General features: G+C 36.1%; 3 protein-coding genes across 6 annotated transcripts; all 3 read left to right on the top strand.

Moving 5' to 3' along the window:
- Positions 1 to 82: 82 nt before the first annotated feature.
- Positions 83 to 3,743, top strand: LOC122004937. Its single transcript, XM_042559807.1, has 2 exons — positions 83 to 507; positions 3,491 to 3,743. Exons 1-2 carry the CDS (start codon positions 138 to 140, stop codon positions 3,562 to 3,564), a joined length of 444 nt encoding a protein of 147 aa, XP_042415741.1. The 5' UTR covers positions 83 to 137; the 3' UTR covers positions 3,565 to 3,743.
- A 331-nt stretch (positions 3,744 to 4,074) lies between these two features.
- On the top strand, positions 4,075 to 5,555 carry LOC122003461. 2 transcript variants are annotated; one of them, XM_042558568.1, is made up of 2 exons: positions 4,075 to 4,564; positions 5,227 to 5,555. In XM_042558568.1, the coding sequence occupies exons 1-2, from the start codon at positions 4,224 to 4,226 to the stop codon at positions 5,249 to 5,251; spliced, it is 366 nt and encodes a 121-aa protein (XP_042414502.1). In that variant the 5' UTR covers positions 4,075 to 4,223; the 3' UTR covers positions 5,252 to 5,555. The 2 variants fall into 2 exon arrangements, with proteins under 2 accessions (XP_042414502.1, XP_042414501.1); XM_042558567.1 differs by lacking the exon at positions 5,227 to 5,555 and adding an exon at positions 4,875 to 5,216.
- A 1,316-nt stretch (positions 5,556 to 6,871) lies between these two features.
- Positions 6,872 to 8,378, top strand: LOC122004938 (transmembrane protein 230-like). Of its 3 annotated transcripts, none has more exons than XM_042559809.1 (3): positions 6,872 to 7,141; positions 7,238 to 7,399; positions 8,124 to 8,378. In XM_042559809.1, the coding sequence occupies exons 1-2, from the start codon at positions 6,949 to 6,951 to the stop codon at positions 7,357 to 7,359; spliced, it is 315 nt and encodes a 104-aa protein (XP_042415743.1). In that variant the 5' UTR covers positions 6,872 to 6,948; the 3' UTR covers positions 7,360 to 7,399; positions 8,124 to 8,378. The 3 variants fall into 3 exon arrangements, with proteins under 3 accessions (XP_042415743.1, XP_042415744.1, XP_042415742.1); XM_042559810.1 differs by having other exon boundaries at positions 7,238 to 7,361; positions 8,124 to 8,373; XM_042559808.1 differs by lacking the exon at positions 8,124 to 8,378 and having other exon boundaries at positions 7,238 to 7,637.
- Positions 8,379 to 12,045: the final 3,667 nt, after the last annotated feature.

Raw genomic sequence — 12,045 nt, forward strand, 5'->3', positions numbered from 1 at the left:
AATTTCTCTCTCTCTTTTATTTTTTTTAAAATTTATTTTCTCATTTAATCGTAAGTTTTTATACCCTTTCGATATATTGAAATTCATTTTCTTATATCTTTCCCCCGATCTGTTTTAATCCGCGTCGCTCCTTCTCGATGGCTCGATTCCTCTCCGCCGGAGCCCTAGCGGGAGCTCTGGCGTCGTCCTCCGGCCTTGTTGTTAACCGATCTTGTGTCTCGGTCGTCCTCGGCCTCCGCCGCTTCTCCAGTCGTCATGAGAAGGTGCAGCTGTTCGAACTGGAGATCGACGGGGAGGGCTCCGCGTCGGAGGTGGAGGTTCTGGGCATGCGCCGCCTCGAGGATGCCATCCGTGCCGTTATAGTCCGTAGATCTGCTCCCGATTGGCTGCCCTTCGTCCCTGGCTCCTCTTACTGGGTGCCGCCCCGCAGTAATCCGATCGCCGATGAGAAGATGATGCCCTCCATCGCTGCTCGTGGCTCGCCATCCGCCGCCTACTTTTATGAAGGTAACGAAGCAAGTCATTTTCTGGCTCGTGTTTCGAACTAGCTCTTGTTCCATTTGCTGGCCTCTTTTTGTAAAGTTCAAGTTTGCATTCTTTGGAATCCAGTTCGTTTTTCTTGGAGTAATTCCAGCAATTGAAATTTCAATTGATTCGGGACCAGGAGTTGCTGGGTGATTTTTTTTTTTTAAAATCCCATCTTATTACTTATACAATGATCAAATCAATTTAAAAGTTCGTGATAGGGCTGCAAATCCAACCGCCTTAGATGGGGACTGCATAACAGCCGCCTATGACTGCATTTAACATATATGGTTAGCATGTGCTGTTAAGAATGTCTTATTTGATTCATTTGAACCAATTTAGATGGAGCCGAATTGTTTTGAAATCCTAAATTACCCTATTGGCAGCTTGTAACTTGTAAATGTTAACTTAAACATTTGTTTTTATCAGTGATAAACACTTTAATGATAAACACTTTAGATGGCAATTATATGAATTCTACTTGTGTATATCATCTATTTTATATTGTTGATTAATATTGATTATTATATTTCGTGTGTGTGCGCGCGTGTGCGTGTGCGTGTGCGTGTGCGTGTGTGTGTGTCTATATTACTTTTATGCGGAAGTATGAATAGGATGGTGTCAATTGTATACCGCATGCAGTGTACAATGGGTCAATTGTATACCACCTACATACACTTTTAAAACCTGATTAACAAGATGGCCTCTCTTCAAAATACACTAGAGGGAAATAAATTTCAATGATGCGTATTATAATGACAGGATGCATCTTTTAGCAAAAGAAACTAAATAAACGAATATAATTGTCAAAATTGAAGAAACGGTTAATTTACAAGAATAATAAATCTTAAATAACGTTTAGACAAGATAAGGTTGTAAATGATAATACAAAGTATAAATGAGCATGTGTGCAACTTATCAGATATAAAGACTTGGAGTCCCAACATACTAGATATAGTGTCCATTGTTTGAAATCTTGTGTACTAATTGAAATTGGCATGGATTGGCACGAAGAGATCATTGATACTGCTAGTCAATTGTGGTACGAGACAATACTGACCTTGTCTTATCCACTGGTTGGGATGGAGGCCTTGCTACAGTTTCAACTGCCTATGAGAAGCTTTGGCTCACTGACAGACTACCAGTTTTTCCAAACGACATGAAACTTTAGCTTCAGAAGTGGATGAAGAAGGTATGACTGCTGCTGCTGACAAGAAGGTTAAATGCGCTCGAGTTTACGGTTTCCTGTGTGTTTTGTGTTGTCATTTGTGCTGGAGGAAAGGAGTTGGGTCAATAGGGTGAATATATTAAGGGTTAATAAGTTAACAATGTAAACTTAATATTATGTGGGTGGTGTCAATAGGTTGACAAGTTGATATCTTAAGTATATGAAATTTTAATACAATTACACAGTAATAACTTACTAAATCTATAATATATATTAAAACCATTATAACTTGGCTTCCTACTTTGCTGCCAACGTGCATTGCAGCTTCAAAATTGATGTCCGCATGAAGAAATCCATGTGTTATTCTCATTTGTTTAATTGCCCGTGAGTTTTTACTACCCTATTAATTAATGTGCACAATGTGTTAGCATGATTGCCAAGTATTAAATGGGTAAAATACTTTGGGACTTCTAGCAAATTTGTTATTCTTATTCTCACTTATTCATGTAATTTTATCTTATTAATTTTTCACATTGGCCATATTTTTCTAAGAGTTGATATGTTTATCCATACATTTGATCTCCTTTTTGTTTTATTTTATTATTGTGATTTAATTGCACATATAAATTTTAGATTAGTTTAAATAAGTTAATAATTTTCATTATTAATATTTAAGAGAAGGGACATGATAAGAAATCAAAATATTCAAGAGAAAGTCAGGATTGCACCTATAGAGGAAAAATTCTGAGAGACACATTTAAGATGGTATGGATATGTACTTAGGCAACTAATAAATATACCAATTACGCGATATGAGATTTTGACAAATCTTGTTTTTGCACTTTCTATGTTTATTTTCTATTGATCTCAGAATTTTTGTAGAACTTTTGTGTTTCTTTTTGTCATTTCTTCTCTATTATGTTCATTTAGTTTGGCAGAATAAGTATCTTAATACTATTATCTTGTTACTATTGACTAATGTGCTAATGAAGAGAATAATTTAGTTTATATTCTTAAGAAGCATGAATCTCAGCAAATATTCTTCTAGGTAGGATTACTTGTTTAGCTACCATCATGGCATCATATGCATATTAGGTTACCAAACTGCGAGGCCTTTAAGTCATCTCTTCCTGTTTGTGTTAATGATAAACTTTCCTTTGCTATATCTTATACTGTCCAATAATTAGTATTACTGAAGGATTTTTTTTTTCTAACCACTAACCACCACCGAAGGAGTTTTTGTTTGTTTTGGACTGTTGATATCAGATCTTTAATTTTATATATACTCCATTATACTTTTATTTGAATTATGTACAATGAAACATATATTACCATTTTTTTCAGTTGACATTATTTCAATCATATTATGTATGTTTCTCTATCTTGTTTGGAGCACTGAAAGCTTTCTTTTCTCATTCTATCCTTGTGAGTTAAATATGGAAGATGAATCAGACAAAATATGAAGCCAGGCTAACAATACATGCTCCATTGTTTCACAAATTTAGCACTTGAAACAATTTGTTTAGAGTGATTAATTTTTTTAGATAAAATGTAAATAAACTACGGAGGAAGAAGTGATTTACCATTCCTGGGAATGGTTCTTTACCAGTTACTGATTTTGCCCCTTCGTTGAGGCAATTAAAATCCATCTATGCTTTCAAAGTTTTTTCCAGATGCAAAAAGATCTTTAGATTGTTTGACTACCTTAAATAAATGGTCAATATAGCAAAAATCTCTATTTACCACGTGACCTGCTTTTTGTCTTACTTAATTAATTACACCTTCTGTGAAAAACAGGTACGCCTCTACATTCAAGAAAGAAGACCCAGGAGAGGACCAATGCCCAATCGGAGGATGACGAAGAAAGCTAACTATTACCTAACATTATTCATTTGCGGTGAGAGCTTTAGTTGTTGTTGTTATACATCATAAAACCAGAGAACCAAGTTAAACTTACTCCATTTCCAAGTATTTGAGTGCAATATATTGATGGAATACCAATTTGCTCACTACCTAAGCTATATAAATGTCAAACCGCGTGTTCTTAAGATTCCATATCTAAATTATTGGTTTCTTGTTCGGAAGGCTCTTTCCATAGAACAATGTCTATTCAAAGCACTCCATTTCCATTGTTGTAAGAACGAAGCTCTTTCCCTTACTGTTGTTGTAAAAACGATTGTTTTTTAGAAAATGTGAGATGTAGTCAGTTCTGCCCTTACCCCCTGATGAAACATTTTACAGTCATTAAATTATCTGTTCGAACTGTGATTAAATTTCTGGGATCATGGTGAAGATGTGAAGGCAGAATGGGTAATAGGAAATGTTTAGAAAAATGCAGTAAAAATCACGGTGTAAGATTTCTCTCCATGACTCGACGGGACAAGAGTGCGCCCACGAACGCAACATTCAAGGGGCAAATTTGGGCTCCATGTATCGTATCAATCAATTACCTCTTTTGTTCCTCTCCAATCCGTTCCTTCGCTCGATCTCCTTCTTCTCATTATAAGTCAAATCTAGTACTTGTGTGCATATGATGGAATCCGTCGGAGACTTGCCTTCGACTCGGACTACTTCTGCAGTCGGCAACGACGACGACGGAGAAGAGCCATTGGAGTCCACCAACAAAACTTCTAGTCGTGAAGCTCTAGCAGTCGTAGAGCACTGCTGTCTCACGCCCAAGTCAGGGGAGACCGGCGGCGCTGATCCAGTATGCCCACCGGCGCCGAAGAAACTGCCCTGCCGTCTGCAGCCTGCGAAAAGAAGACGCAAATCCGTACTGCACAAAGCTGATAACTACTTCCCGGTGCCGGACGATCTCGCCATGGTCTTCATACCCATCAGGGCCAAGAAAGCTAAGAGAAGCTCGATCAAGTAATTCAATTCGCATGCACATTCTTTTTTTATTTTAAACTCCTTAATAAAATCAGTCCCCGTTCACAAGAGATTATCTTTTCTTTTTCGTTAATCATTCTGTGTTAGATATGTTCTTAAGCTTCTGCCTTGTTAATGTGGTTCATTATCAACTAACTAAGAGCTTTCTTATCTTGAAAATCTGATTCCTTGCTCAGTGTTTATAATTGAAGGTGAATTTAACTATATATAAGTTTATGATTCAAAAAATCGAGTGATATCTAGATCAACCTTTCAAAATTCTGAATTCTTTCTCTCTTATCCGTTGCAGTGAATCTCATTCAATTTTCCATTAATGCTCCTTCACATTAAGCGTTGAGTTACAGTAAAATAGCCAGATCCTGCAGTATTGCCATGGCTGTGAGTGATTGGGATAGTAATTTACTGTTATGAGAACTTAACTTACTCATGCAGTGATCCCTATCAGTGGATGGATGCATGAGACACCTGGCTATTCATATCATAATGCGATGATGACCCACCCTGTCCAATTATTGTAACATTTCTCTTTTTTTCCTTTTTGTTCTTTTGGATCAAATTAATTAATGTTTGTGAAGTGTGACCATCAAATTTATTGCATGCATGTCCTGGCTCTGAGCTAAAAATAGTTACTGCAAATACAGAAGAATTCCGCAGGAGATGGAGTAAAAGATGATGGGACACTTATTATTGCACAGATCCAAAGTACCCCAAAAGGTAGATGCCATCAATGTAAATTATATTATCATTCGTAATTTAAACAAAATAAAATCATAATGTAAAATATTGTTCATCACTCTTACACTAATAGCGTTTAAGAGAAGTTTAATGGCAGAAGAAGATGTAGAATCCTAAAATATATTACAGTGAAATCATATATATATATATATATATTATCAGTGATTATAGAATCATGTTCCTAGTATTCCCATGTTTGGCTGCTATCGTAAACTACTATATTACAGTGTTCCTCATGCAATGGACAAGTGAAGGAAAAGCTGGCATGCTTTTTGTCGAAGTCGTTGGATTCATGCACATGAATTCTCGCACTGTTTGGATTTTTGTTTTTCATTTTGTAATTGATAATGATTTGAGGTAGATTTTAGAGGTATCAATTGGGTGAATTCGGATCGGATCGATTCATAGTAAGGATATTATAAAAATTCTAAATCCGAATTTGATCTGAGTCTAAATTAACAATCTGAAAATTCTAAAAGATAAATCAACCAACACAAATAACAAAAGATTTTTTTTACTATTATATATATATATATATATATATATATATATATAGAGAGAGAGAGAGAGAGAGAAATCTTATGCTGCGGTGTCTTATGTGCGGTTTTACTACGATACTTGCCACGTCAACGAGAAAACATAAAAAAATCAACGCTCAGGAGGCAGACCGATCAGTCACCAGACCGATCAGGAAACGATCAAGAGGTAGAAAAAGATAAGGGGATCGGTCTGTGGACCGATCCACCTATAGCCTAATCGGTCCACAGACCGATCAGGCTTCGAAGCCAACTCTCACATAGAGTTGGTTCATCGGTCTGGGGACCGATCAGCCTAGGGCGATATCCTGCACAAGGAAACTATTATGACGGAGCTCCTGATCAAGTGAAGATTGAAGCTATATTGTCTCTTGAGCCAATTCTAAGGCATGTGAACTTCGGAGCACCTTTTTGTTTTCTGGAATTTTTAAAGATTTATATATATATATATATATATATATATATATATATATATATATATATATATATATATATATATATATATATATATTTATCTTAATATTTCATCATTATCCTACTAATTACTTTTTATTTAAACACATATGATTTAGCTTTTCTTTATACTAAGATTTTAAAGTATCTTAATTTTCAAAATAAATATTCTAAATTATAAATTCAGATTAATTGGATCAACCTAAATCTAATTCGAATCTAATCCGATTTTAACATAATTCAAAAATCTTCAATCCTAATTCAACCCTAATCTGTCTCACTCTTTTTTTTGGTTCGACTTATTTCTTTTGACACCGGTAATTGATTTTGAGTTATAGATGAAAAATATTTTTTTATATTGAGATGCATTTCAATAAAAAAAAAAACAGGTAAATGGGTTCCTTGGTAAGTGAATGAATTAATCCCCTTGAAGTGATCAGATCAGGTCAAATCCAAATGCTTGACCGGGTCGGACCCTTGCTCCGACCGGTTCTTGGGATTTCAATTTTGGGTGCAGAATCCGGGTACGTCGCTGATTTATTAAAACACGCGTTAAGGCCCGCCTTCTTCACCCAAGTTCTCACGCCTCGCGGAGAAAAGAGACGGATCGATTCGACTCGAGGAACAAGTTCGGCGCTCATGGCGTACGTCGATCACGCCTTCTCCATCTCCGACGAGGACATCTTCATGGGCGACTCCGGCCGTGCCAACCGCAACCGCCCCCCTGTCAAGGAGATCGCCTTCGCCGTCTCTCTCCTCGTCTTCGGCTTCGTCGGCATCGTCGTCGGCTCAATCATGGCCGCCGACCGCATCGGCGGCGATCGCGCCCACGGTGAATTTCATTTTCGCACTGCCAATTTGTTTTCGCCTTCTGCTTTAGCTGAATTCTGATTTCTGTGGGTTGGATTTGGATGGATGGGCGGATTAGGGGTTTTCTTTGCGATACTGGGGTCGGTGCTGTTTCTGCCAGGGTTCTACTACACGAGGATAGCTTATTACGCGTACAAGGGTTATAAAGGCTTCACCTTCGACAACATTCCTACGGTCTGAAGGTGGTTCTGAATCTTTCAATCGTGAGGGATTCGGCTCTGTATGGCTTCTTCCCTGTATAAATTACTTACTCGAAGCTGTACTAAGTCTTTATCTTCTCTTATGGTTCCATTTTATAATTGGTCAACTTGGTATGCACATCCTGGTCAGATATAATGTCTAAATGCTGTGGTTCCACATTGTCAAATAAAATACTCTTTAGCATGTTAAATACTTTAAGTCTGTTTGATCGTCAATCACATGTTAGCATTGAATCAAATCAAGCCTTTTAAGCACTAGTTAAATTGTCCAAAGGAAGTTTCTGATAGATACTATCAAATGTTATAGTTATTCTTTGACAAGTGAAAATTGTCTTGATTTAGTTTGCAATCCTGCTTATTTTCTTGACAGATCATGCTGTATGTGTCTTGCTATGGTTTCTCTTCATGTTGTCCCTTTTAAATGTGATTTAAGCAGTTAAATTCTTTGTTATCCTCTCAATTATGATTCATCTCTACACTGTTTGGACTAGAATGCTTGTGTTGTTTGGGACAAGAAAAGAGAAATGAGTTATTGATTTCTCTTATTTACTTGGAAGAAATTAAAGAGGACTAGGAAGGAATTTAATTTCATCCAAAGTTCTCTTCTTCTTTTTTTTCAGTTTAAGGATCGTTTCTTTATGATTACACCAATAAAATAAGATGGATGAAATGGAGTGGAAATAAGACAATAATGTTTCTTTTCTTTCGTCTTAAACTGCTTCACTTCCCTCCTACTTTTTCCAGGCTTAGAAACAAAAGATGGCTCACGGTTCACTTGGGGCCTAATTTAGAGGCTATCTTGTGGTTAAAACGAATATATAATGATCTGGGATGTGGATAAGAAATATAAACTGAGTTGTTAGTTTGATGTGAGCCTGTACTCAACATTCTTGTGTATGCTTCTTTAATGCTTTCTCATTGCGGTAGACACAATGTCAACAGATAAAAACTATGTTCTCCTTTTATTAGTTGATGTCAATCTATTTATGTGCATCTCCAGGTGTTTGACAAAATCAATATGTTATCCAGAGTTGATTAAATTTCATTGCACTGGAAGAAAACGTCAAACCGTTCAGTTGGGTTGTTTTTATTGTCCACATTTTTTTTCTCCAATATATTATCAGTTGGGTTGTTTTTAACCAGAGTTTTGAGCATAAAAACTAACATGCCATCATTAGGTGTAATGGAGTTACTATGTCCTAAATCCTACCGATGGCTTTTGAACAATCTCTAATTTCTTCAGTTAAAAGTTAAAACCCTTGGATAATACTCTCTCTGTGATTGTGAGGCTAATGAATGATGTGCTAGCTGGTTCTTAGCCACTGAAGCAAAGGACCAACTTGATTTCTAAGTATTAATTGTGCAAGTAAAATATAGCTCATGAAATTTAAGTATTTTAACTTTTCAGAGAGATGCGACTTAATTGTACACTTGGTAAGTTTTTCAAGTAGTGTGGATTTAAATCCATGAAGAGTTCTGAGCTACTGTAACTACAATCGGAGCACACTGCCCAGGGAAAGTTAAGACAAACAACTAGGAACTTGAATTCATTCCTTTTTTTTCTTATTATTCCACTGGCTAGTAAATAAGTTTATGTATTCCTTATCTATTGATCAACTGAGTTGCTTGAATACCCTTCGATTGTTGTGTCTACAACGCGATGCAGTTTCAATAAAATAAGTCGATTCGAATTATTCAAATTATTAATCTAAAAATTCAAATGATCTCTATGTATATGAATTTAGGAAGTTTAACTAACCTTACAAAACATATATAAAACACAAGCATCATATTTTTGAAATTGGGGGAAATATATAAGCTTTTTCAAGTTAGGCCAAAACATCCCGAGGAGAGTTGAGAAGCCTTCCTTGAGGGAAAGCATTGTTGTATCAGTCCAAATCCTCAAGCAACTTTGTGGGCTTGTAGTAGCATAGGTAGGGGCGAGAGAGATTTAGAATATCTTTGTAAAAATAGGCAAAAATCAAGTTTGCACTTCTTTTTTTTTGTCCCCTAAATGGTCACCATTTTAATTTTTGTTTATCAAAAGGGCATAGCATTTAAGAAATAGTAACTATTATATATATATATATATATATATATATATATATATATATATATATATATGTTGTAATATTTATAGTTTCAAAACTGTTATAATTATTGTAGTTATAGTAGTTATAATTTTGTTACTACTATAACAATTGTAATAGTTATAGCTTGGTAGTTACTATAATATGAAAAATAATCTTAATAAAGAGGATTAAAATTCTTCGGAGTCTCTTATTAGATTAAACGATATTTTTTAGATTTAAGATTAGGATATTATGAGTAACCCCTTAACAAATGTAGAGTTTTGAACAAGCTTCGATTTGATATATTGTGTCTCGTGTTTAATTTGAGTCAAAAGTGATGAAGAGCAGATCCTCTGGTCCCCTCTTGATCCCCTCTACAATTGTGGTCAGATCGCAGCTGAAATCCGATCGTAATTGGTTGCGATCCCTCCATGGGTTTACCTTCCCACCCAGATTGTAGTTTGGGTTAAGGCAGGTGGCAGGAGGCCGCCAGCGGTGGGCGAGCCACTCCCCTTCTTGGTGCCATACAGTCCGTTCACTGCTAGCGACCTCCGGTCGCTTGCCTCGATCCAAACTATAACCTAGATGGGAAGGTGAACTCAGGGGAGATCATAGTCAATTTTAGTCGGATTCCTGTCACAATCCGATGTGTAAATTATGGAAGAGACCAAGAGGGGATCGGAGAAAAGGGGACCAGGGAAAAGGGGACCAGAGAATCTGCTCTGAAAGTGATGACCTCTCAAAGTTTATCTAAATATTTATATGGTAACAGTTACAAAATCATAGTTGTATATAGCTGCTTAAATTATATAGTAGTTATAGATTTGTACAACTATAAGGGCATCTCCAATGGGGGATATTTAGAGGAGATATTTCTCCAAATATCTATTAGTATTAGCCCTAGTACCAATTATAAGATAATTGTAAAGTGCTTATTTTGTATCATATTTCATTATTAATAAAAAGGCAAAGCTGATTATTATATTTATTTCAGTTCAGTGCCGATTGAATAAGTATAATAATGTCCTTGGGTAGTAAGTTCTTATCTACAACATATCAATTGGTTGAATTGATAGTGAGACATTGTAGATATACATGGAACATTACTTTTAACTATTCCTAGTCAAACATTAATATACAAGGACAATATTAATGCGTTGAGACTAGCATGTAAGTCAATAGATGACTTAATCTCGCAAGTCATGGATATGAGATATCAGGTTGACACATGGATATATATTATAGAATATATGCTGAATGACCCGCCATGAGAATGTTTCATGGATCGTTATATGAGTGTCATAAACATTCTCATGTGACTATTGGTATAAATAGTCCTTAGACCTGAAATCCTTATGGTTCCCTATATAAGGAGTTGTGTACTTTGGTATCGGCAAACGTCACTTATAACAAGGTGGACAATAAAGTTGATCACTGGGTATGCAATGAATTATGCGGAGGGATATGAGTGATGCAGATGGAATCTATCCCTTCCATATGACGGAAGCGATATCTGTGGGCTCCTTGATTAGTAGAACACAAGAAAGCATGGTCATGCGCAAATTAGTCAATATGAGATATTGAACTTATTTGACTGAGTGTGTCTACTTAGAGATCAAGAAACACAAAGGTTGATAAAAGGATGACACGATCTATGCCTCATTGATCAATCTAGATATCAAGAATAGAGGGACCAAGTCATACAAGATAATAGTCACAGACAGTTTAGGTCGGATCTCGACTTTCTCGTCACTTGGGTAGCAATGATGCTTTGCTAGATGTCACTCATTGCTTATGTATCTAAATGTTGATTTGAGTACATTGTCAACGTTACGAGAACCTATTGAGTCATACACAAAGAACAAGTAGATATGGAGATGAGTTCATTGGATTAAGTCTAATATGAATTGGATTTATTGAGTAAGACTCAATTGAATCTAATTATTGGATTAAGTCCAATTCAAACTAGATTCATTGAATCAATTCGAATGATTGGAATGATGATTCATTGAATTCGAAATTGCATGAAAAGTAATGAGTTAGACTCATTCGGTGAACTTGAGTTCACCAAGGAAGTTAAATGGTCAAAATTGAACTATTGGATTGAATGGTCAATTTTGAGCCATTGGATTGGAAGATGAAAGGGTAAAACTCTTTGGTATTCATGAGATGGATATATATATCATTTTGGATGATATTTTCATTATGTGAAAAAAACTTTAGTCTTCTTCTTCCTTCTTCCTTCTCTTGGCCGAAACCCCTTCTTGTGGTTGCTAACACAAACTTAGGTGGTTTCCATCTTTATCTTGTGAGTTTGTGAGACAAACGAAGGCAAAGCTTGTTCGTGTGGATATCGTAGAGGCGCGAACGTGTGATCGTGTTGAGATCGAAGCTGTCTGGAGTTCTTGAGTACGCATCAAAGGTATAACCACTATCATGCAACTTAGTATAAGTTATTTTCTTTCCTTTTCGCATGGATCTTCTGGAGGAACTAGATGTTTTCTGCTGCGCTTTCGCGTGTTTAGCGTCCTAGTTCCTTACAATACCCCCCTATCAAATATCCCCTATTGTAGGGGATATTTGAGAGGTGAATA

This window comes from Zingiber officinale, chromosome 7B (genome assembly GCF_018446385.1).
Source record: "Zingiber officinale cultivar Zhangliang chromosome 7B, Zo_v1.1, whole genome shotgun sequence".
NCBI lineage: Eukaryota > Viridiplantae > Streptophyta > Magnoliopsida > Zingiberales > Zingiberaceae > Zingiber > Zingiber officinale.